The 27,410-nt window shown below is 35.1% G+C and overlaps 1 protein-coding gene across 1 annotated transcript in view; it reads right to left on the reverse strand.

The window, feature by feature from the left end:
* Positions 1-310: 310 nt before the first annotated feature.
* Positions 311-27,410, reverse strand: part of LOC306651864 (vexin-like) — a gene marked incomplete at its 3' end in the record, with an annotated part of 185,871 nt that continues 158,771 nt past the window's right edge. Inside the window, exon 2 of the mRNA XM_079124750.1 lies at positions 311-1,004. Coding sequence (XP_078980876.1) covers positions 311-925 — 615 coding nt within the window. The 5' untranslated portion in view covers positions 926-1,004. The remainder of the gene's footprint in view (positions 1,005-27,410) is intronic.

Raw genomic sequence — 27,410 nt, forward strand, 5'->3', positions numbered from 1 at the left:
TTCATGTCAGAAATCATACATTTGGAAAAACCCACAAGGAAGATACATTATTCTCCCTTGTAGGTCTTTAAAGTGGATTGCCAAAGTTTGATTTTGGTATAGCTATGCCTAAAGATAGAAAATAAACGTTATGACCACTCAAAGTAACTTTCAGATCAACAGTTCTATTTTGCCTTGAAGGGACATTCCTTTTCCATGCTGAAAGCGGGTGATCAGCTAGTGAGTGAGTGTGGCTCAGTCCCAATCCTCAAGTTTTCTTCCCTTGTCCTGTGAACCTCAGCCAATGCAAGGCACCTGGGAAAGGTCACCTTTAGTCAGCCTCAAAGGCGCTGTTGGTGGCTCCCATGTATTCAGACTTTTTCTTGTTCCTGGTAAACATTTTTCGGAGGATGCCACGGACACCGCTGGAAGCACTGCCTGTCAGTGGCAGGGAAGCCTCTGCACTCGGGGGGAGAGTTGGATACTCCTCCGTCATCTTCTTGAGATGTCTGGATCCTCTCCCCAGAACAGCTTCATTCTCTGAGCCTGTGGCTACCACCTCTGCTGCAGCTGGAGATTTCACTGAGATCCGGGCCACTGGAGGAATCAGTGATTTTCCATATGCTTGATTCCCACACAGATTTGATGCTTTGGGTTCAGAAATCCCCACAGGTCTGGCAGGGGTTTTGGCGGGATGCGCCCTGGGAGGCCGAGCATTCTGCAGCCGGACAAACCTGTGGCCTTCGCTTGCATCCAAATGGTCTATATGGTGTGGCAGCAGCTCCAGGGGCCGGGGTGTGTAGAGGTCTGACTCAATCACCATATTCTTGGTCAAGAGGTGTTGAGAGCTTTTGACTCTTATCCTGGCTGGACTGGATGCCTTGGAAGGAATCACCGTGGTGAAAACTTGTATATTTTCATCGCTGCAGCTGTAAATCTGATGCATCTTTTCAGCCTTCTCTCCCCCTAGTGTCTGGGAACCGACAGTCTGTCTCTGGACTCCTAGTCGTAAGGTTTCCTGGATACTAGAACATTTTAAATGACTACAGTTAATTGCATGTAAATCAAATCTAATTAAAGCTAATTAAAAATAAGTGTTGGAAAATATATTAAAATGAATACATACAAATAAAGCTAAGCACTGGGCTAGGGCACTGGAGCTATAATGGTAAACAGAAAAATGACCTTGGTCTTTCATGTTGATTGTGGGTTATATGGAAAGGGGACTAGAAATAAAATAATCAGTCCCAGAACCCTAAAAAAAGACTATAAAGAAAAGTGGAAGTTCCAGGAAAACCTATAATGAAAGAACATGTTGCTGTTTGTGAAGTTGGGGAAGAAAGGTGGAAACTGGTACAAAGTAATGAAAAACTACGAATTCTCATAACCTTTATAAGCCATGTCTCTTGTTTGTACGTGGAACAAAGATCAAAGTTCTAATGTAGGATTGGTCACTCCCTAAGTAAACTATGAACAACTAGAGTCTGGAGCCCATTCATATTTCATCTCTGTATTGTCAAGAGAAGAATGTACACACAGGAAGTAATTATTTACCAACTGACTAATTGACTTACATATCAAAAAGAACACAGGGATCCAGTGTTACCTCCAAAGGGAGCTTGAGGCCATTGGAGAAAACAGACAGGATACTGGCGGTCTCCATTCATTTTCCAAGATCCATTCTGTGACCCTATGTGCCATGGTTCTTGCTGTCCTTTGCTGTGGCTGTGCCCCAGCCTGCTCTTCAGATGTCTTATTTGAATGATTTTTAAGGTTTCATAGCCCAGGCCCTGGTACAGGCATTTTCAATTTAGTTTTTAGTATCTCACTTCATAAATTTGATTCCTGCCTTTCAACACAATCAATTCAGTCACTTTGCCAGCCTTAGACACGTGACAAGGATTCAAGAAACATGTATCAATCAGTTGAAATGTCAACCTCAGCCCATAAAAGGGCTTACTCCATTGTCCCAGAACATGAACTCAGCATCTATCTGAAATGGAGTTGAAAATAACTTTCCAAAGTTGGGCTATGGGTACCATCTTTAAGCAGCCCTGGATTTAGCTGTTACCACATATAGCTTTTAACAACCAGCATTTTGAATTGTAGCGGCAGGTCTATGTGTCATCTGTCTTAACATGCTGTTTCAGGTCAGTGTTTGGTCAGGTCGCTCTATTGTGTGAAAATTGGCCATTAGCACAGCTAAAAATAGAGAATTGACTCTTGTACAGATACATGACTTTATAGGTATAGGGATATGAAAAGAGCTGATATCCCAGAACAAAGAGTATCTCACAGTTTTGAAGAAAGAATCTACTAGAAAGTACTGGGGGACTTTTTTTTTTAAATCACAAGCAGGCAAATAAGCCATGGATGGGATTGCCCTCAACATAGCCATTGATTACCTTATAGACTCCTCTTTCAATTAAAAGGTTTTTGGTGGTGGCTTTACTGACTCAGAAGGGCTCTTTACAAAAATGGAATGAGGGAAAAGCAATGAAATATGTTGTGAAATAAATCATGTAAATTATAGTGTGACAGTTATTTCTTATATAAATAAGGCAATGAGAACTAAGAAAAGGATCAAACCTATCTGCAAACCATAGTTCTATATTCAACAGTAGAGTACTTGTCCCTCAAAATGGAACATTCTTCAGTCCAAAGCCTCAGACAGAATATGGTCAAAGTTAATATAGAGAAACCATAGACCTCCAGAACTTCAAATCAAGGAACACTGCATTACCAAAACTGCCTCAATGCATCATGTTAGGAGATATAGCACATGCTATGACAGATTGGCTATTATTCATGTCATTGCACAGTATTCTTCTTGATATTGGAAGGAAGACATGAAATATTAAGGCAGCAATCTCTGCATATAAGAAATTGGAGTGATGGTTTAATGGACAAAATTGTAAGTAAAAATGGCAATAGCCAGTTAGCATGAACAATTAACTCTATTTAGGAGATTCTGGGAGCTGCAGGAAAATAGGATTTGTTAGCAGTTTCATAAAGTATGAAATATTTCATTTCTTTTAAAATTTACTTATTTATCTTTGTAGTTTCCATAAATGATTTTTTTTGCCTTAAAAGTCCTCTAATTTCTATTGTCTCTAGTTCTTAAAACAGCCCTAATAAATTTTCAGAAAAAGTGCTATCCATGAGTAAACATCCATAGGAATTAGGTAACTGACTCAGTGTCATTAGCTAGTATGTGGCTAAGCAGGGCCTCAAACTGTATACCCCTTGACTCTAAATTACTTAGTTGAATTGCTTCTTTCTCTGCACCCCTCTGCTTCTTTTTAAACACCATCTATCAAAATGCATTTGTCCTGATTCCTAACTTTTATTGGGGGGATACATTTATTTTATTTTTCTTTTAAGGTGATGAGAATTGAACACAGAACCTTAAATCGCAGCTGTTTTAAAGGCAGTTTTGTAAATATTTTTGTTCAAATGTATAAGTTCATATTCAATGGGATTCAGGTATGTATTTGGGCTCTGCATATTATTTTATTTGACTAACAGTTTTGAACTCAAATTCATAAAACAACCAGAATAATTATACCAAGTTATGTAATTATAGTTTGAGGATGTTTCTTGGATTAATAGGTGAAAATAAATTCCAGTAACTTGGCCGAACAACTTCTTTCTGCTTAAAAAATATTTTAACTAGTTGTTCCTCCAAAATATCAAAACTGATATTCCTAAGAAGCTCTTTTTTTCCTTTTGTCAGATCTTTTGCCCATTTTTAAAATCTGTTTTAATTAGTGATACATGAGAATAGAGTGCATTCTGATACATCATACATAAATGGAGCATAACTCCTCATTCTTTTGGTTGTACATGATATAGGATCATACTGGTCATATAGTGATATAAACAAATAGGGTGTTAATGTCCAATTCATTTCTATTATCCTTCCTATCCCCATGCCCTGCTCCCTTCACTACACTCTGCCTAATCCAAAGTACCTATGTTCTTCCCTAGCACCCCCACTTTTTGTGAATCAGCATCCACATATACTTTGCAGAGTATTTTTTGCTTCCAAAGAACAGATTGGATAGTTGAGAAAATGCAAGGCATAACTCAAATGTACTGACTATCATCCTGATATCCCAGTCATTTCTAGGAAATCATTTACCCCTGAGAGGGCTCAGTGAAGTAAAATGCATTATAGAGAGATTATGAATGCATTACATTTACATATGTGAAAATTCTTTGGTAATTCCCATGGACAGGCCATCATGAATTTAAAGAAGAAAATTAGATTCAGTTGATATGTAAAGTACTCTAGGAATGTGGCAATATTCTTTCAGTAGAGCCAGGTCAACTAAACCAAAATGAAATCCTTCCATTGAATCATGATGTCCACTCATACTATTTTGGGTTCAAATGACTATTTTCCATGAAGTATGTATGCCACACTTCCTCAGGAATGCACTTATGCTTGTCTATTAGCTCTGATCATATATGACCTTAGTGCTGCGATTTAGGTGATGTGATCTAGGGAATAAAATGTGACTGCTAAAAAGGTGGGAATGCAAATATAAAAATGTCAACCTAACACTTTCTATTTTAACAAGGAGAACCACGGCACTGAAACAAGCTAAATTATGGCCCAGCTATACTGTGAAAATTCATTTCCAGAAAAAAAATTGAACATCCAATTATAAGTCTATGTTAGGTTAAACTATGTAAAATTGCCTATATTCAACCATTTCTTTTACCAATAGAAACAGTGATTTCATGTACTACAACATAAAAATATCACCAAAACCACAGATCAATTTATTGTCCCAATTATGTACTGATTCAATTCACTTCCACATATAAGTGTCTAGGGCTGGGGTTGTGGCTCATGGTAGAGCACTTGCCTCACATGTGGAGGGTACTGGGTTTGATTCTCAGCACCACATCAATAAACAAAATAAAGGTATTGTGTCCATCTACAATTAAAAATTTTTTAAAAACTACAAGTACCTGTACTGTGTCAGAATCTTTGAGAACATAGCATCTATAATTAAAACCTGTTGAGAACAAGTAGAGAATGAAGGGAACACAGGTAAGGAAAGAGTGATATCAAACGAAGTGATAAAAAGCCTTCATAGAGGATTTGAAAGGTCAGCTGGACTTGAATTTTGGTAGACATGAGAGCAAGGCTGCAGATACAGGGGGCCATGTCTGCAAAGATGAAATGCACTAGGGTGATCTTTGGAACAAAGGTTTGTTAAGTAGATCTAAGAAGCGAGATTTATGGAAAGATCAGCCCATGTTACTTGAGGAAATATAATTAGCTACTAACTAGTTTGTTTTACTGTCTGGATTCAGCAAAGGTGTTTAAGCTGGCGCATGGCATGATTACAGCTGAATATTAAGAGATTGCTTTAGTGTAATATGAATGATGAAATGAAGAGCATGAGAAGAGAAAAAGATTAATTAGGAGGTTTTCACAGTATATTAGGAAAGAATGAAGGTTTGAATTAGGTTAACTTGACCATAAAACAGAGGGCTCATGTCACCAATATAACCGTCTTAAAAAATCAATAGGACTTGATGATTATCTGGATGTAGTGAGGGAACAATTCAAAGTATAGTGGGAGGAATGGTTCAAAACCTGGTTCAAGATAATACAGAGTAACTGGGTAGTAATATTAAACAAAATGAGGAAATCAGGAGCTGCAACATTTTGGATAGGAGTTTACAAGTCAAAAGTGAATATCATTTAAAAATTGAGTTTGAGTCCATGGAACATTTACCTAAAAATATCTGCCTGGTAGTTGGTAAGGATTAATTTGGATCCTACATGAAAGGTGAGTACTTGAGATATAAATACAGGAAGTGAATAAAAAAATTGAGACGAGTAAGTTTGGGGGAAAGAATCACAGGAGAGCAATGGGGTGAATTAGATTTAAAATCATGGAGAGAATTTATTTTCTCTAAAATAATAAAAGAAAATGAGGGAATGAGTGAACATAAGTGGAATGGAAAAACTTTGAAAGAACTCAACAAAGATAGTTTTCATTTTCTTGTGTCTTCTTAGTAAAATTGGAGTTGAAAGTGAGAATAGATTAGGAAAGATTAGGGACTTGACATGTTTGGGCATCACTCCTAACATGTCATACTAAAGAATTAATCAGAAATATTCAACCCTACCTTTGAGAAGCAATCCAATGTTTTAACAAATATTGTTGCTATATCTCCCAGTAAAAAAACAAGTTGCTATAACACAACCATAATTTAAGACAAAATAATCAGTTAAATAACCAGTGCAAATGTAATTCATTTCATTTGTATCCCAAATGATTTCTAAAAGTGGCGATTCTGAATTATTCTACCCTTTAAAAATTCTTTTTCAAGATGTACTGGCTATTTCTCATCTTTTTCCACACACTGTAGGTTCTTCATCCATCATTTCTTATAATATTAATGATGCAATTTTTAAAATTATTTCTTGATTTTAATCACTGAGAAAATTGACCAGATTTCACTAACATACTTACAATATGAATCCATTCCTAATTATTGCATTTCTCAAGAACTCAGACTACTGAGTTCACATTGTATGAACAGAATGGGACATTAGAAAAATGGTAATCTTATTTTATCAGTGGCAGTTAAATTCCTCTTCAACCCTTCAAATATCTGTCACAGAATTTTTGAGAAGTCCTTTCAAATTACTCAGCTTACTGCATTTATTTCAACTAATTGAGCTTCTGAAATGAGTGTCTGGTTTCTTGCTTTGCTATCATTGTTGCGGAGGAGGAATTTGTTAAAACTTTGACACTTTACCATAGGGCAATAGTCAATTTAACCTATGTTACCATGGTTACTCTTGGTTGGCTTGAAAAAATACCCAGATGTCACAATTTTTGCCAATGAATAATATTATCTATCACTAACAGAATCAATGCTCTCTTCCTGCTTCTTTTTTTTATCTTTCTGAGTAAAATTTTTGAACCTAGTAAGTATTAAAAAATAGTTATTGAAAAGTGAAAACATTTAAAAAAACTGATTCACTGGGTTAAAGTGATATATTTATGCACATAAAAGATCATAAACCCTCGACTTGAAGAGGAACTCGGGGATCATTTAGCCTGAGTCTTCTCATTTTACATATATGAAAAATGACACAGTGAATTAGGAGGGGGTTGCTTAAAGTCACACAGATGTTAAGTGATCAGAATATATAAATGTGATTCTCATTATAAAATGAGCTCGTGATTTTACTTAAATCTTCAGGAAAGCTATGGAAATATATAAAAGAAAAGCTAAGATATTACTCATCAGTCATTTTATTGACCATTTCTGGATGTACGACAGTGAGCTCTAGCAGTTGTATCATAGAGCTTAGAGAAAATGCAAGTCATATCTGAGTGACTGCAAGTATTGACCCAGAGTCAATCTAATCAGCGTGGCAGCCTTACTGATGAAGATAAATGGAAGTCATATATATGATGTAACATACTAAGATATAAGTCCCTTTTGGGAAGATATCGTTCCATGTATACAACATAAGTGTGTGTATGAATATGAATAAGATACCATTCCTGCTTTCAATGAGCATTTTGTGCACCCCGCCACATGAAATACAATCAGTTGCCTGGCTTACTGATGGGTTAGTGCTACTCCTCCTTTCTTTCCGTTGATTGCTATGGTTTTGCATTTATGAAACTGTGCTGCAGACTGGGATCTTGGTCTGCTGATAGGAAATATGCCATGATGATATAGCTATATGGTATCTTAGATCTTACACAATTGACCTTTCAGTGAAGCAAGAGAGAATGTTAACCATCCACAGGATAAGGACAGAAATGGGCTTAGTGGCCCTTTCAACATGATGGCTTCAAGACAGTGGTTTAAAGTAGTGCTACTTGCTGAGTTTCAGCATCACCTGTGGTGGACTGCAATAAAAACATTAATAAAGGTTTTTTTTTATTGGTGCATAATAGTTATATAGAATAGTGATTTCTATTGTGGTATATTTGTACATGCACATAACATGATCAAGAAGCAGAATCCTTTTTTACAAATGAAATTTTGTACAAAAATGTTCATTAGTTACATTAAAAAAATAAAAGCAGAAATGCCCTGGATGATCAGGAGTAGGGAATTTAGGATCTTACTAGCTAGGCTTATTCTCTCCTCTCCATTTTGTCAGTGAAGAAAGAGAATTCCAGAGAAACAAAAATGTGTTTGCCTTAAAATTCATTGTCCATAAAGCAATAAACCAGGACTGGATTCTAGGTTCTTTTTCTACTCTGCCATATTGCCTTAAGTGTACTGGATTTACTATGCTATTTTAGATTAATTGGAAGGTATAGCACAAAATCATCTTTGAAGGAGTTTACAATAATAGCATGTAAATGAAGAAAAATTGCATTCATTCAGGGAACATGTGCTATGTATGATACACTAGAGATATAAAGGCTAACAAGATTATAGACCTTCAAGAAGCTTACCAGTCACATGGAGCATGCAATAGACTGAAAAATAGCCCCCAAATATATCCAGGCCCTAATTTTTAGAACCTATAAATGTTACCTATATGGTAATAGGGGTTTTACAGATATGATTAAGTTAAGCATTAAGAAATAGGTTCTACCTGGATAATCCAGGAAAATCTCCCTGAGAGTAATTACAAATACTCATGTAAAAGAAGGATATTTTACTACAGAAGATTGAAGATGTGACAACCTTAGAGATTTGAAGTTACTATGCTGTGGACTTTGAGCATGGTGGAAGGAGTCACGAGTCAGGAAATGCAAGGAATATAGGTGGCCTCTATAAGCCATAAAAGAGAAAGAGAGCATTCTCTCCCAGACCCTTCAGAGGAAGTGTGGCATTGAAAATTAATTAAAGGTGAATTTTCATTTTACACTACATACAAAAATCAGGTCCAGGTGAATTAAAAGTCTAACATGAAAAACAATTCTTTCATTAATGTTCTAGAATAAAATTTAGGAAAAAACTTTGACTTTAAAGAAATATTTCTTTAAGAAGACAAAGAAAGCATACACTATAAAAAGGAATGACTTGATACATAGAACCACTCTAAAATTTTTTAAAACTCTTGATACAAAAATAGTGTCAACTAAATAAAATGCCATGCCACACACTGGGAGAAAACAATTACAATTTATATACCCCACCCCCACCACCAAAGCATTAGTAGCCAAAATATATAAAGAATTTCAATAAATCAGAAAAGATTACTCCAAAAGAAATAATGAAAAAAAGAACTCTAGACCATGTTATGATTACTTCACAGAGGGAACAGAAGGAATAAAAGTACTCTTCCTTCCTTTAAGTTTTCTTCTTTGGTTCTTCCTGTGAACTCAAATGGAAGCCAAAGACAAGGGAACCCTTTGTTCTCATCCATATAGTTCAATCTCCTAGGTCACCTACAAGGGTAGAAAGGAATGAAGAGTAGATCTGGAATGGCAGAAGATCCATCTAATTTTAAAACTCTAACCATACCAAGTGTTGGAGAGAACGTAGTGCAAAGGAAAATCCCATACAATGCTGATGGGAGTGTAAATTTTTCACTTTAGAGAGCTATTTGGCAATATCTACTAAATCTTAACACATACATTATGACTCAACAATTCCACTTCTATGTATATACTTTGCAGAAAAATACAAGTACAGCAAAAGACAAGTATAAGAATGTTCATAGCCTAGTTATCTTAAAATATTTGTTGAAAAAAATAAAACATCAATGAAACAATCAATTAGTACATTGTACAGGTTGAGTATCCCTCATCCAAAATGCTTGGGACCAGAACTGTTCCAGCTTTTGGAAGTTCGTGACTTTGGAATATTTGCATGGACTTTATCAGTTGAGCATCCCTAATATACAAATATGAAATCTAAAGTGTTCTAAAATCAAAAGCTTTTTGAGAAACACATGGGCACTCAAGAAGTTCCAGATTTCAAAGCATTTTAGATTTCAGATTTTTGGATTAGGGATGCTCAGCCTGTAGTACACTCAAGGCTAAGAACTGCAGAACATGCAAGAACACAACATGAAGGAATTTCACAAAAAAGCATTGAGCAGAAGCATACATCACAGGAAAATACTTCCAGTGTAATTCCATATGCTGTTTTTAAACTATTCCAAATAATGCTATATGTTGTAGAGTTCTACATGATGTATAGTCAAGTGATATGGAATTTCATGGAATAATGCATATCAATGCAGAAGAACTACCTCTTAGAGCAAAAAAGGATGGAGCTAAAGCAGGGGAATTAGATGGCTTCAATATTTTGACAAGGTCATTATTTCTTAAGTTGCATTGTGAATAAATTATTATTTCATTCAGTTTTATATCAGAGTTCATAATACTCTTTAAAATATGAAGTGTGACAGGTGCTTTAAGAGAGGTATGCCCTGCCCAGGGGCCTCTGGGAACACAGATAAGGGGTCCATATGTCAGACGTGGCAGGGGTTTCAAGGAAGAATTGCTTGAAGAGCTGGCTTTTACCAAACTGTTTAGACCATCGTAAAATTTCTGGGAATTCAGGGAAGGAAAACAATGTAGTGTGGATACATTTGCTGAGGAACTAGAGTTTAAACAGCATGCAAGAATTAGGAATTGTGTAAGGAAAACTGTAGTTGGAAACAAGGTAGCTAAGTTGGAGAGAAGGGGCAGACATACCTTTCTAGAGAGACCTGGGAAATACTTGCATGCAAAAAGCAATCTGTAGCCAATAGGGCTTGAAATTTTTTTCATTTAGATACTAGAATCTCCCTGTCCCTGGAAAAATTTATGCTTAATCCATAAAAGTACAGTCCAAGGTAAGAATTTGTTTGGTCAACATGCAGTCATCACCTCTTAAATTTGCACTGTACTTGACCACTTACAAAGCATGTAAATCTGAAAAGAGGGAGAGTAGGCATCATTACAAGGAACAGTCAATGTTTTAGAGAAGGACCCTGACTGTTCAACATTACCTGGCTGATAAGCGATATGATCAAGCCTAGAGCCAGTTTTTCCAATTTTATGTTCAGAATTCATTCTATTACCCAGCAGGCTATTCCACATTTTTACAGCTGAAGTTAGGTCAGCATTAAGAATATATCTCTTACATAAGCACAAATCAACTGAAGAGCTTTTTAGAAAATTTGCAATGAATGAGGGTGCTTACAACACATTGATAATAATTTGTACAAGGCAATGATTTATTATAGTGGATTAAACTGTCCAATCTCTTCAGGAGGGTGGGTTGGTAAGTAATTGAGATATTCCAACAAATATAACCTTTTGCAAAGTATACAACCTGATTAAAACTGTTGTTCTTTTGTAATAAATGAGTCAGAGGTTACGTTTCTTCTATTAGATTGGAATTTCTATAAATGAAATCAATGAAATAAAGTTGATGAGTTCTGTTAGTAGAGTAGTCTTGAAAATTGTGCTTTGGCCTTCAGGCTATAGAATTTTCTAATGAAGACCAGAAAAACTGTTAGAAATGTGTCTATTCTACACTTTTTTCTTCCCAATGGCAGATCAGTCAGTCTGCCTGTCTGACAGCCTACAGAGGGGTAAAAGCATGATCTCAGCGAAGTTGTAGATGAACAATTGAGTTAGAAGCATTAATTTCATTGAATTCTATACTCAGGGACACTCATATAGCACAAACGTAGGTAGTGCATTAAGGGAAAAATGACACTAAAATATGCCAGCAGTTTCTTTCTTTCTTTTTGTGCTGGGGAGCCAGCCAGTTTACTTTGGAATCCCACTCTGGTCCTAGCTTTTGGCTTGACATTATAGGGGCATACAAAGGCACAATAAAAGTTTTCTGCCATATATAAGGTGATATTACTTTTGGGAAACATAAGACTTTGTAATGCAGTAAATTATGAAGTATAGACTGCAAGTGCTGTTTGGAAGAAACTAATTACAATACCTACCAGATAGTTATTACATAATAAAAAACAGTGATATCTTGGGAAATTTTATGCCAATGATTGTTTTCTTTCTAAAATATTTCAAAGACAGTTAAACCACTGTGTTTTTGGATGGTTTTATTTGCATACTTTTGCAAAACATACAGAATGGCTCCTGGATTGATTATTCAATTGACAAAGGAGATTATTTCTGAAACTATTGGTTTGCAAAGAAGATGCAATTTAGTTTAAATTTCATATACCTTGTACTGATAATAGTTTAAAGAGATGAAAATGATTTGTTTTAAAAATTCAAAATAATATTTTGTAACTTCCATTATTGCCTAAATGACAAATGTACGATACTTTATCCACTCTTTTAATACTTGCCAAAAATACAAAGCATTTAAATAGGGTTTTAAATACAACTGGCAATACTTCATAATTAGGACAAGATCTAAGAAAAAAATCTTGCAAGAAAAAAATAATAAAACTAGGGTTTCGGCCCACGAAAACAAAAGCAGTATGCAATAATTGGATGAACTCAAAGAAAAAGAACAAAGGATAAGTAATAACATATTAAATTATTGTTAATTGGAAAAGCCAAGATGTTCCTCCAGGCAGAAATCAGTAATTAGAATGTGGTGAAGCTCATTATCATCTGGGTTGGAAATAAAAAGTGGAATGTAGCTCTTCCTTCCCCATTTCTCTCAGTCAACAACCTTGAGTGAAATACTTCTACTGGTGAGATGAATCAATGAGAAAGGCAAAACTTAATATCTCAACCTTTTTTTCCCCTTAGAGACAGTATGTCTGCAGGATTTTGAAGTCCTTCTTTGCCAATCAACACCCATGAGCTCAGGTCTACCCACGCACAGCAGGAAATATGAACAAGGCAGATAGCAGCCTGTTTTGGAACAGCCATCAGTTCTTACAGATCTCACTGATTTCTGCTAATTGGAAAATCATCTGACTAGATATGGGGCCTATACCACCTTAACTCAGCTGATCTTCTTATTTCCACCTTCTTTCCAGCCTTGATTGATAAGTCTGCATGGTTCCAATTGGCCTGCCTATTTCAATGTCATCCATGCCTCTAGGCTTACAAAATTCTAGGGGGTCCTTTCTTGAGGTCAAAAACTCCAGATTTCCGAATCAATATTGGGCCTCAGTGTATAAAAATACATCTCACTTAGAGAAGACTAAGGACCTAGATCTGTGCTTCTCACAATATGGTTAATAAATTATCAGAATCAGAAATATCTTGGGGTGGTCATGAAACTGGCTCAAATGCAGATGTGGGAGCTCTACTACAACCTACTGAATAAGAATAGTTGAATTGGAGGCCAGAAATTGTCATTTAAATCAGTACATGAATATTTAAGAATCACTCTTTGTTGTTGCATGTCCGTGTGTTTTAGATTGTTTTTTTGCTGCAGTGACTAAAGGATCTGACCAGAAAAATTTCAGAGAAGGAAAGTTTTTTGAGGGCTCACAGTTTCAGAGGTCTTTGTCCATAAAAGGTCAGCTGCATTCCTTGGGGCTGGAGGTGAGGCTGAACATCATGGCAGAAGAGTGTGGCAGAGGGAAACGACTCATATGGTGATCAGGAAGGAAGCAGAGAGAGAGTCTCCACTCTCCAGGTATAAATATATACCCCATAGCCACGCCCCTAATGAACCACTTCTTCCAGCCACACCCCACCTGCCTCCAGTTACCACTCAGCTAATCCCATCAGGGCTTAATTCACTGACTAGGTTAAGGTTCTCATAACCTAATCATTTCTTCTCTGATCCTTCTTGCATTGTCTCACACATGAGCTTTTTGGGGACACCTCACATCCAAGTCATAACCCCTTTTTATTACTTGACTTGTGTCTCCTTCCACATTGGGGAGGATTTCCCAGCCAATCTAGAAGATATGCTGCCTCCACTTTTTAAAAATTATTTCTTTAGGTCTCAATAAACCTTTATTTTATTTATTTATTTGTATGTGGTGCTGAGAATCAAACCCTGTACCTCACACATGCCAGGCAAGCACTCTACCATTGAGTCACAACCCCAGCCCCCGGCCCACTTTAAGTCACTGCTTTAATCAGCTTTTCCATCATTGTGACTAAAAGACTTGACAAGAATAATTAGAGAAGGAAAAGTTTATTTGGGGACTCACGGTCTCAGAGGCTTGTAGTTCATAGATGTCCTACTCCATTGGCTCTCGGCTAGAGATGGGTCAGAACATTATGGTGGAAGGGTATGTAGGAGAAGAGCAACTCAGGACATGATAGCCAGAAAGCAGGAAGATAGCTTCACTCATCAGGGACAAAATATAAACCCCAAAGGCATTCCCCCAGGGACCCACCTCTTCCAGCTACACCCTACCTTCCTAAAGTTACCACCCAGTTAATCCCTGTCAGAGGATTAATTCACTGATTGGGTTAAGGCTCTCACAACCCAATCATTCGTCCTCTGAACCTTTTTGCATTGTCTCATATATGTGTTTTGGGGGGACACCTCACATCCAAACCATACAGTCATTATTGCATCATCCTCTCTTAATTCTTCACAGTTAACACCATCTGGAAGTAATGTTATTGTGCATATGTTTACTTTTCTATTGGCTGTCTTTCTCAATGAGAATGAAAACCCCACAAAAGTTAGAGCCTGATCTTTCTTTTACAGCATTGCCTTTACTGTCACTGCACAAGTGCTTGGCATTCAATAGCTATGTTCTCAATAAATATTTGCTGGATTAATCAAACATTTATCTAATGGCAACACCCAGATTTCTAGAACCACCTCCGTGTATTAGGTCAATGAAAACATAGAGACACTGTTGGCTTTCTCCTATTAATGACCTTCCTTTCCCTTTTGTACAAAGCTAAATGTGGAAACATATAAAGCTCAATCTGAACCAGATATATAAGTGCACTTTGAATGTGCCCCTTAGTGGTGCCATTTCCCTACAACTGTCTAACACTTGAATAATCTTCATAAAACCGAAATAGATAGAAAAGCAATTGTTTGGATAAACAATTTTTCCTAAACCCTAGCCCTTAAGTTAATATTAATAATCTAATGGAATTATCTTTATTATTTATTAGGTACTTCTTAGATAAGTATATTAAGACTTGGGTTCACCTGAGCAAAGATTCCAGGTATTCAGACATCAGGGGCTCACTAAGGAGTAACTGAACCCATTTATCAACATGTTTAAGATTCAGTAGCCCTTCATCCTCATTAATTTATTCTGGTAGTTTATCAATGGTTTCCTGAGCATTTGGGCTCCTGTGGTGGCTCTTTTGAAGAAAGGTATCTTGTTTTATCCAAATTCAGCAAGTCAAATGATCTTCAATCTATTTCTTTTTCCACTTTTTTGGGGGGGTTATTGTCATGGGGGTTATGACTTCTGAGGAGACCTTGTTTTATATATATGTTTGCACTTGAAATATAATTAAAAGTTGCAGTCTCATATTATTATCTATCCTAAAATGAGCAACAAAGTTTCAGAGACTTTTAGTAACTTGTCTGAAGTCGATACAAGTGTAAGGATATCTGTATACTAATCTTGCTTACCCAGTTGGATTGTAAAATCTAGACTTATATATTGCAAGTTTATTAAATAAAGAGGAGAAGGAGATGCCTAGATTAATTTCTATTTTATTATTATGCTTATTTTTAGTTTTTTTACATGTCATCTTTTTGATAAAGCAATGCATTAATATGATAAAATTTCATACAATATAGAATGGTATAGAATGAATAGTATGTCTTCCTCTAATCACTACCTGCTGAGGCACCCACAAAGCAACCACCATTAGCAATCTTTTGCCTACTCTTCCAAAAATATTTTATGCAAAGATATAAGAAACTATATATAAAACATATACATGCATATTTTATATGCATAGGTGTGTATGTGTATACACATTATACATGAGTGTGTAATATTCTATACATGATATATAATGTTATATATCATATCATAATACAATATAACATGTGTCTATATTATAGATACATACATCTTTGCATTACCGAAGCACAATATACATACTGATTTGTGCCTTGATTTTTTTTCACTTAATATTATCTTGAAGACAATTCCTTACCATTATAAATGTATCCATTTACTCCTTCTGTCTGTTTATTTGGCTAACATTCTGTAATAAAATCTTTGATGCACAGAAAAAAAGCTCAAAGATAGTACAAAGAGCATCAATATACATACTATGCAGATTTTAGAATTACCTGTTATAATTCCTGCATTATCACAATATCTATACTTTCATCCAATTTTTCTTTAATGTACTTCAAAATAAATGAAAGACTTTTTCAGGAAAGACATGGGCATGCACATTATTAACTAGAATTCAATGTTTGTTTACAGTTATTTTCTTAGGTGAAATTTATGTAACATGAAATGTAAAAAATTTAATGTAACTTTCAATGAGTGTTGACTAATGAATATACCATGTAACTCAAATGTATATAAAAAATATGGAACATTTCCATGACTCCAGAAAGTTCCCTAATGCATCATGCCTAGTCACATCCTGCCCACATTCTCACCAGATGCAATGTTCTGATGTTTTCCAGAGTAGATTAGTTTTGCCTTATAGAACTTAATTTAAGTGGAATCATTCCATATATGCTCACTTGTGGAAGATTTCTTCATTCAGCATTTTTGAGATTTTCCAAATTGTTTCCTACAACAGTAGTACCTTTCTATTACTAAGTTATATTTAATTAAACATACATAATGTGCCTTATTGTACATTTAGTTAATGATTCATCTTTATTTTTGTTTATAATGTAAAGTAGGAATTGAGATTTATTATTTTTCTTGTGGATAACCAATTGTTCTATTGTCATTTGTTGAAAATTGTTTCATTGAACATTGGATTGCTTTAGTCACATTTTCAAAAATTGAATAAATGTTGTAAGCATGCAGGTCTTATTGTGGACTCTGTTCTATTAATTCTCATGCCAGTACCATACTATCTTTACTAATGTAATTTTATGGTAATCCTTGATATAAGGTTGTTCATTTCTCCAAATTTGTTATTTTTCTGCTTTCACTTTTCCAGGTCCTTTGAATTTCGCATGCATTTAGAGAATCAGAATGTCAATTTTTACAAAAAACATGGTAAGATTATATTTAAGATTGCATTGAATTGATAGATAAATTTGAGTATAACTGACATCTTAAAATATTAAGTTTTCCAATTCATAAACATGGCATATGTTTCTATTTAATTTAGGTCTTAATTGCTCTCAGCAATGGTTTGTAATTTTCAGTGTAGAGGTCTTGCACATCTGTTGCTAGATTTATTTCTAGGAATATACTGTTTTTGTTGCTATTGTAAATTGTATTGCTTTAATTTCATTTTCCAGTTGAGGCTGTTTTATATGAAAATACAGTTGATCTTATATATTAATTTTGTATTCTGTTACATTGCTAAATTTTACTTAAAAATTCCTTGTGATTTTCTATATATACTTCCATGAGATCTAGAAATAAAAGACTGTTGCTTCTTCCTAGCTGATCTTTACACCTTTCAATTCTTTTTCTTTCCTTATTTACCTCCAGCAAAGACGGTGGAAGTGACCATTCTTCCCTTGTTTGAAGGGGAATGTGAGAAACATCCAATGTTTCACCATTAAATGTCATGTTGGGTCTAGGTATTTTTTTGTTAATGCCTTTCATCTGACTTAAAAAGTTACCTTATATAACCAATTTGCAAAAGGTTCCTATCATAAATGGATTTTTAATTCTGCAAAGTTATGTTTCTCTTTATTCAATAAATAAATTACATTATTTATTTATTATTGTTACTATTGTGTTGCTGGGGATTGAATCCAGGGTTACATGCATGCTAGGCAATCACTACTCCATTGAGTTGCACTCTTAGCCCTACCCCCCAATTATTTTTTAATTAATCCAATCCTATGCTCCTGAGATAAATGATACATAATTATGATATGTTTTTATGTTTCTGAATTTTATTTGCTCAAATTGTTAAGGGTTTTGTGGTTTTACTTATGAGGAATATTGATCTCTTAGTTTCTCTAATAAATTCCTGAAGTATTATAATTAGGTTTATGCTTTGCATTACAAAATGTATTGTGAATTGATCCTTCCTCTCTGTTTTCCTAATGACTTTCTTTAGGATTCATTTTATTTTCTCCTTAAATATTTGGCAAACGTCACCACTGAGATTATAAGGGACCCAAAGCTGTCTTTTTGGACAGTATTTTAAAAATACTAAATTCAATTTTCTTAAGATTTATTATAGGGATTCCACTTTTGGGTCCCCTTCTTCCACCCAGGAGAAGTCTGCTTTTACTTTTCTTTAATAAAGCTTACTTTCTACTCTAAAATAAAATGATTTATTATATAAGTTTGATTTTCTAATTTTGATCAGTTTTGATTGATTGTATTTCTCAGTGAATTAGTGCGTCTAAACTGTCTACTTTGTTAGAAAGTTATTCATAATATTCCCTTGTAATACTTTTAATCTTTTTCTATTGATAAGCCCTCCTTAATTATTGATATTGCTAATTTCCATACTCCATAATTCCTTCATCAGTCTACTTAGAGGTTTATCAACTCCTCAAAGAAACAAATTTTGTCTTTCTTCGTGTTCTCTAATTATTCTTTCTCCTTCTCCTCTTTTTTCTCTGATGTTGGGGATTGAATGAAGGTCCCCTGATTTTATCTTTTGTCCTTTTGCTGCTATAATAAATTACCATAATTTTTTATTATATTTAATTTTTACTGACACCTAAAAACATAAAAATTGTGTAATAAATTTAAAAGTTATTTTTGCACTTTTTTCCTGTGGCCTTTGGGGCAGTTTGTTTTTTCCTAATGTAAGCACTTATAACTATCAATTTTCCTATAAGTACTGCTTTATCTACATTTCACAATTTATGCATGTCATATAGTTTCATTGTCATCATGATTATAATTCAACTTAAAAATAATCTAATTCACTTGGCACATTGGTGCTTGCCTATAATCCTCAGCTCAGGAGGCTGAGGCAGGAGAATTACAAGTTCGAGGTCATTCTCAGCAATTTAGTGAGGCCCTAAGCAACTTAGTGAGACTTTGTTTCAAAATAAACAAATTTTTTAAAAGGACTGTGGATGTTGATCAGTGGTTAAGAGCCTCTGGGTTCAATCCCTGATAACATTTTTAAAAAAGTTCTAATTCTCCTTTTGATTTATTCTTTCTTCTCTTGGTCATTTAGAAGTTTAATTCCAAATATTTGTTTATTTTCTACATATGTCATGTTATTTTTTAACTCCCTTGTGATTTTAGTCCTATTAAATGTACTGGATGTCTTTTGCTTTGAGTCCAGACAGTGGTCTAGCTACACTTGAGAGGGATGCGCACTTTGCACTTGTAAGGTGCAGGGCTCTATAAATAACTAGCTCAAAGGGATTGATAAAAGTTGTTCAGATTTTCTATATCTTTGCTGACTTTTTGTCTTTTTCTTTAATTTCTGAGAGAGGGATGTTCATATTTCTGATTGTAGAAGTGTTTATTTTTAATTTTGACATTGTCAGATTTGTTTTATTATTTTGAAGCTCTTTACTAGAAACATAAACATGGTTGTCTTCCTGATGAATTTACCCACCCTTTTTGTTGTGAAATTCCCTACTGCATTTGCTATACTCTTACTGAAATCTGTTTTTATATGATATTAATATAGTGACCCTTGCTTTCCCATGTGTACAGTTTGCATTATTCATCTTTTTGGCCATTCATATTTTTGCTTCCAGTTTGTGTCTTTATTTTTAAGGTGTATATCTAGTAGATAGTATACCCATGGGTCTTGAATTTTATCCATTCTAATATTTTACATTTTAGTTAAAGAACTTACTTGAAGTCACCATTTACTATAATGGCTGATAATAGTTAGATTTAGGTCTAAAATTTACTATTTATTTTCTGTTCATCATCCTGTTGTTTATTCTATTAATGCTTTTTTATATACCCCTGCTGAATTAATCAAATGTTTCTGAAAATTCATTTTTGTTTTCCTTTTGACTCTGTAACTATTTATCTTTCCTGCTTTTATTTTAGAATGTATTCTAGATATTATACTTCTTTAAATTTCAATTTTCTTTGTTGATTTAATATTTTGCCATTTCAAAAAACATACAAACCTTGTAATTATACAAGTACATTTTCTTTTCCTCATCCTTCATGTGTTCTTGGTCATATTCAGTGTATATTTCCACACCATACAATTTATTGGCCATAAGAAAAGTTGATATCACACACACTTTTTTTTGTGTGTGTGTGCAGTGCTGGGGATCGAACACAGGGCCTTGGGCTTGCAAGGCAAGCACTCTACCAACTGAGCTATCTCCCTAGCCCTGATATTACACATTACATTCAAAAGAAATCTTTCAAAAAATGTTCATATTGATTCCAAATGTTAGTATTTACACATTAGTGTAGTGATTCTAAGAGAGGCAGTATGATAAGATTGAAGAATGTCAGAGCTGGAGAGATCTTTAAAATCATCCAGCCCAGATTTCCACAGAGGAACACTATTAGCATTTTGAATAAATGTATGAATTGTGTAGAACTGGCATGTATGATTATATAGAACTGGCATGTACATTGTAGGACTCATAATATCACTGTTGCTTGCCTGTTAACTGCCAAAAATGCCACCAAAGGTTTACAAAATCCTTCCCCCACCCAGGTTATTTTATAGCCATTAGTTGAGAACCATTGTTACTCAATCCCCTTATTGACCAGATGGAAGAACTGAGGTTCAGATAGTGTAGGTAATTTACATAAGGCGAACAACAATTTCCTTTTACAGACCTATAACTAAACCCCAGTTCTTGTTTCCATTCTCTGGTTATGAAAATGATCCAACTATAACTCAAATGTAAATTAAACTAGAAGATATTTTTATTTTTGTTTCCTAAGTTAATATCATCTGTTGGAAACAAATCACCATGAAAAAGTTAAGAGGTGTGAGTTTTGAGTATGACTGTACTATAAATTTTATGGACCTTCCACAGCCACCTAACTATTGCATGAGAGTTGCATTTACTGTTATTCTCCCTGCAAGATTGATTTAGTTACATTTATAAAATGCTCCATACAAAACCTTCATAGGAAAAAGGTTCAATATAAATTCAGTAGAATAATTAGTTTTATTTTGGTTTTGTATAAATAAGCATATACTAATAATTTTAATTTCTGAAAAACTCAGTTCTTAGCATTTCCTACAGTTCTGTGAGCATGAATACATTCTTGTGCTGCTTATTGTCATAAGCATAAGTACTCAGGCAACTCCTAAAAGCAGCTTGAAAACTAGTTTTCACAGTTATACTTCCCACACACAACTTAGTCAGCTTGTCCATGCTTTCCCAGTATGAGGCAGGTACTTAACTCAGTCTAGAAAATATGAATCTGTTGTAGATCAGCAATGTGGTAAGCAGGGTGGGTAGCCTGGCTGGAGGATAACCACTGAGGAGTTGGGGCTGTAGCTCAGAAGCCTGGGAAAAGAAATAACATCAATTCTTGAACAGGAAAAGGCTAAATATGTACTAGACACTGAGATTATCCTTCTTCCTTTGGGCAAGAAAAGGTTTAAATGGAACTGAAAACAAAGCCACAAGGCAAATACATGAATAGAAACACTAAGCAGATGGATGGGGCAAAGGGGGTTCTGAGTGGGTGTTAGCAGAGATTGTCATAGTTCCTGGAGTCTCTCCAACCAGATTGATGCTGCTTAGGTAAATAGGGCTTTCTTTGTTAGCATTTGCTAGTAATTAATAGGAAGAATTTTCACTAGAGTTTTTCATCATTAGATTGCATCAGATTATTTGTTCATTTTTTTATATAACCAGTATTTATTGAGCACTTACTATAAATCTGGCATTGCTCTGAAATGCTTTGGATGCCACAGGGAATCAAAAATAGAACATATTCTGGTGGAGCTAACATTTTATTGTGGGAATATATACAATAATGGGTGGGTAGGCCTGGGTGGAAGAACCCAAGGAAGATTTATGATGAAATACTATCTGAGACGTGACCTGAAGGAAGTGAGAGAGAAGGCCATGAGAATATTCTGGGAGAAGAAGGGCCCAAGCAAAGACAACAGCAAGTATAAATCCCTAAGGCAAGCTGTGGTAGGTTCCTATAATAGCAAGGAGAATTCCTGATTAGAAGGTAATATAGAGGAGAGAGTGGCAAAAGATGAGGCATACTCTCATTGCTATGGGCTCATGTCTAATTAGAAATGGATGATGAAATTAATTTTGTGATTTTGCAAGAGGACAGAGGTAGCTGTAGGTGAAACATTTCCTTATTGTTTTAAAATAACTTATTCATTTTTATTATGTTATTGTATTTTTATACTTTATTTTATTTTATTTATTTTTATGTGGTGCTGAGGATCAAACGCAGTGCCTCACACATGCTAGGCAAGCACTCTCCCACTGAGCAACAGCCTCAGTCCCTCCTCATTGTTTAAGACCATCTTACTTGTTATTTTTCTTTTCTAATGTAGCATCTCTGTTCCCTTTATCTCTGTCTCCATCTATATCTCCCTGTTCATCCTTTTCTTTCTTCTCCCAGAGAATTGGATTTAGCAGACAGAGCTGAATCTGTCTGGGAGCTAGAGTAGACCTTTATGGAAAGCAAATTATATGATAGGGGCCATCTCAGTGTACTGAGCTTTTATGATAGTCAAGTTTCATCATCAGTGGAAATTTCTGGATCATCAGAAGAGTCATAAGGACAAGCTAACTTCTCCACAAAAATGAATCTAGAGTTTTCAATTCCTGGATCCTAATTCTTAGTCTCTATTAATATTTTCTTATTACCTGTGACCCTAGATTGGTCCACAGAAAAATGTATGCCTTTAACATTAGTCTACTAACAGTTGAGAATCTACAATTGTACAAACTGGTTTCTGGTCGTGATCACATATTTTTACTATTCTCCAGTGCCACAATAACTGCTGAGTTGAGCAACTCCTAACTTCTAAGGTACTATTCACCTTCTATTCTGTCTGTTTTGTGGAAGTAATATAATAATCCAGGTAAAATAGGAGGATGTGGCTGTTTCACTGTAGTATGCTGATTTTAAGTCCTTTGGGTATAAACCTAGGAGTGGGCTAGCTGGGTCAAATGCTGTCTCCATTCCCAGTTTTCTGCAGAATCTCCATACTGCTTTCCAGAGTAGTTGCACTAATTTGCAACCCCACCAGCAATGTATGAGTGTACCTTTTTCCCCACATCCTCTCCAACACCTATTGTTGCTTCTACTCTTGATAATTGCCTTTCTGATTGAAGCAAAATAAGCCAAACCCAAAAAACCAAAGGCCAAATGTTTTCTCTGATATGTGGATGCTAATTCACAATAAGTGCCAGGAGAATACTAGGGAAGAATAGAGTTATTTTAGATATGGTAGAGGGGCATGAAGGGAGGGGAGGAGATATTGAAGGATTATGGAAAATAATATTCCTACAAGACAGCTCCCCATGAAAAGCTAAGGGACAGTGTGACTCTGGAGGAGGTAGGGGAAATTGGTCAAACATTAAACCTCTCCCAGTGCACCCTTTCCTAATAACAATGGACCCTAAAGGAAAGGGGCAATTACTGAATGCTGGACCCTAAACTTTGACTTTACCCCATCACAAATCAGTCCTAAATGGAGGCACAGCAAATATTGAAACTCTGGGAAACAATGGATCCCAGAGAAAGAAAAGCAATGGGCAAGATTTTAGTATTCATCCCTCAGGATCTGGACTCTTCTCTCCCCAGATAATGAGTTTCAACCTTTTTACAACTACTTTCCTAAGTTAAAGTTTTAACCTGTACAACAAGTCCCTTACTATATAAACTGCACATTCATAATTTCCAATGAGACTATAAAACCCAGACTCCTGTAACTCAGGGGCCAGTTCCATATCCAGAAAATGGGCCCTCCCATGCCTGAATGATGGACTTTGCTCTAGAACAAAGAAAAGCTTACTGATCTGAGGTTTGTTTCCCATCACCTGCTTCCGTCATTTGTGGGCCATGAACTTACAGGTGTCGGGGTAGGAAGGATGGTAGAGTGAAACAGACATTATTACCTCATGTACATATATGACTGCATGACCGAAGTGATCCTACAATATGTACAATCAGAAAAATGAGAGATTACACTCCATTTATGTATGATTTATCAAAATGCAGAAATGCATTCTACTATTGTGTATAACTAATTAGAACAAATTTTAAAATTAAAAAAAATAGGAAGATGGCTTAGACTAGGGTGATAGCTGTAGAAAGGGAGACATGCAGACAAAAATAGGCATATTTAGCTGGGGATACTGATAAAACTTGAGGATAGATTAGCTATAGATGTCGAGGGATAAGGATGTCGTATATTTAAATCCTGGAATTCTGACTTACATATTGGAAAATGACCTGGGGAAAGATTACGCAGAAAAGTTGAGTTAGAAATGCCTTTAAATATCAAAGATGAGCTATCAAGTCAACAGAGGAACAGAAGTGTTTCCAGAGACTGAGAAAGAGATTTTTATTGGAAATATACATTTTTAGAATCATTGTAATCTAGATATCAAATCAATCTATAGATATCCATGGATTTCTCTAACAAAAGAGTATAGAATAAAAAGAGATGTCCCCAGGATTGAATACCAAAGAACTTCTCTATTTTGAAGTCAAGATGAGGAAGAAGGTCTAACGAAGAACGCTTAGTGGCATAAAAGAAAAAACAAGAGAATATGTGATTATTCTTACTCTCATACTTCCTGATTTGCTTTCTTGAATGAAAGGGAGAAGGATGTAGTTATTAATAGTGCATTAGGATTTTCTCAGAGGAGTGGGGAAAATATTCAAATTTTCCATTCCGTGTGCCATGGGAAAGTTGAGCTGAGAATTGCTGCCATTAGGACATGCTATCTTTCCAGTTACAATAGCCAACTAAATATAAAGTCCTTAAAAATATTTTAACATAGTCATCTGACTTTTAAAATATTGATGTAAAATGTTTTTCCAAATTAAATAAAAGTCATTTTTCACGATTAATTTTTGCAGGGAGCAACTATGAGATTTGAAGAACTGGACTATATATTGTTTTTAATGATATTGGTGAAATGCATGAAAAATAATTGATTTTAAAACAATTCATTCTGAAGACCCTTAATTCCTATAAATGTTTTATTCCACAGAGCAAAAATATTATGCAGTTTGATATCAAACATAACTGGCCAGTCTATGCCACGGTAGAGTCTGCAGATAAGAGCTAACAGGAAGGGTAGTACTACCTAGCCAAATGCAGTAGTGAGGGTGGTAGCAAAGAAGAATATTTTCACAGTTCATACTTAGTGGCCACTAATGGTCTTCTATTATCAAGTATGCTGAGACTGCATTTCTTTGATACATTTGGCTGCTAATCAGCTGGGGCAGCCAATGATCATTGATATACAGCTACTCTTCCCTGTAGTAGTTGAGCCTAGAGATACTTTGAAATGAAGAAAACTATCAGTTCCTATTCCTGAAGACAAAGAAGTGCCAAATATGGAAGTTTTGTTTTGCATCCAAGAAAGGAGAGTGTAATCTGGGGTGAGGAGAAAAGGGAGAGAAATTTGTTTCCTGGTGTATGGCCAAGAAGTAGTTCTCTCCTGACATGAATATCACATACAGAAATTGCCTAGGATAATGTCTGGCTCCACTGACTGAATGCTCAATAAATATTTTTGGAGCTGATCTTCCCTTTAACTATTTCCCTCACTATGGAATAATTGTAAATAACTCATTCTGACCAACATCTGGCATACTGATACTAGATAATTAAACAAGCAACAACTGAAAACATGGCTAAATATTAACATTTAATTCCAGTATTCTGCATTACATTGTGTGTTTGTGGTTTATCTTACACAAATAACCTAGTTCTTCACAACTCTTCTGACAATTCTTCAATAATTTCTAGTAGCCAATTGAGTAGGAATGTTCTGCAAGTATAGGAATATTGACTTGTTTGTGTCGAGCAGCAGTTTATCTTCACTGAGACAAGGACAAGAGAAAATGGATTTCAATTGTATAAATTAAACACCTCCTGTGACATCAGATATAATTTTTCTATATAGATTGTTTGAAAGTGACACAGTCCAGCAAGATTAATCTTCCCAAAGCGTACTGCTGATATTATAATACCATGCTCAAAAACCTTCAATAGCTCCCCATTGGCTGGAGAGTAAAATTTATCTCCTGATCTGGCTCTCCAACGCCATGTACAAACAGAGAAACAACATACATCCCATTTGTTTACAATAAAAAAAAAAGATTATATTCTGCTCTTCCTGTTCTCAGACTCTAAAATTTAACCCAAGCTACTCTTCACATGTTTCCTTGGTATTGTATCCAGGATATTTTCCTCATGCTGTGCCTTCTAGTATATATGCCCTTCACACTCAGCACCATTCAAATCCTAGCCATCTTTTAATGTAGGGTGGATTCAAATGTTACCTTCTTCAGTAAGTTTTCCCTGATTCCTTCAGAATAATCACCTCTCCTTTATCAGAGAAACTTGATTAGTATATATGGTGCTTAGCACAAATTGGCTAACCATGTCTTCCTTGTAGTTCTGAAATCCTCAAAGCTATGAAAATAGAAAACTTCTCATAATTCATCAAAACACCTCATCTGACCTGAAATTTTTGGTGGTAATACTTAACCAAAAGTGATGTGAGGCTCCCTCTAGCCATTATTTATCCCAATTTAATGTTAATAATCATATATTTCAGCTCAGAAACATAAATGTGATTGATTAAAGTATACTGCCTCCAGTCCTACTCAGTGTATTATTTAATATATGGTATATAGATTTTATTACTCTTCTAACTTTGAAAATTTATGAAATCAGAAATAAGCTATTTATAAGGTTTGGGGAATAAGGAATTGATTATATTTATATAGAGTTGTCATTATTTTGGGTTGCCTAATATCTAAATAACCATTCTATTCTGAGAATCTGCCATCATGTGAGTTCTAGTCGGATTCTGTCATAGATTTTGAAGTAGCTAGGTACCCTTACTTCTTCTTTCTGGCACCTGATCATGAATATATGAACTAGACTTCACCAATTGAATGGTACATTCTAGAATTTGAATTTTTTGCTGTGCTGCCAATGGAACCCATGGTCTTCTACTTTCTAGGTAAACACTCTACCACTAGATTACACTCCCAATCACTGGGATTTGAATTTTGAGGAAGTGATACAAAGAAACATGAACAGTTAGAGATTATTCATTGACAAGATAGTTAAGTAACCAGAAACAGTTCTGCCAGCATCAGCTCTTCTTGTGAAGTGACATTAACTGTATTTTTTGCTTCCTAGTTATCTTTGGTTCTTGACAGTTTTCTGAACCTACTTTTCCAGGTTTCATGTTGGTTTTGTGAACTATTCACTAATCTTTCAATATAGTTTTTATTTTTGCTTAAATATTCAGAGTTAGTTGTGTTGTTTGTGGTTCAAAAATCT

Source organism: Sciurus vulgaris (genome assembly GCF_902686455.1).
Source record: "Sciurus vulgaris genome assembly, chromosome: X".
In the NCBI taxonomy this organism is placed as follows: domain Eukaryota; kingdom Metazoa; phylum Chordata; class Mammalia; order Rodentia; family Sciuridae; genus Sciurus; species Sciurus vulgaris.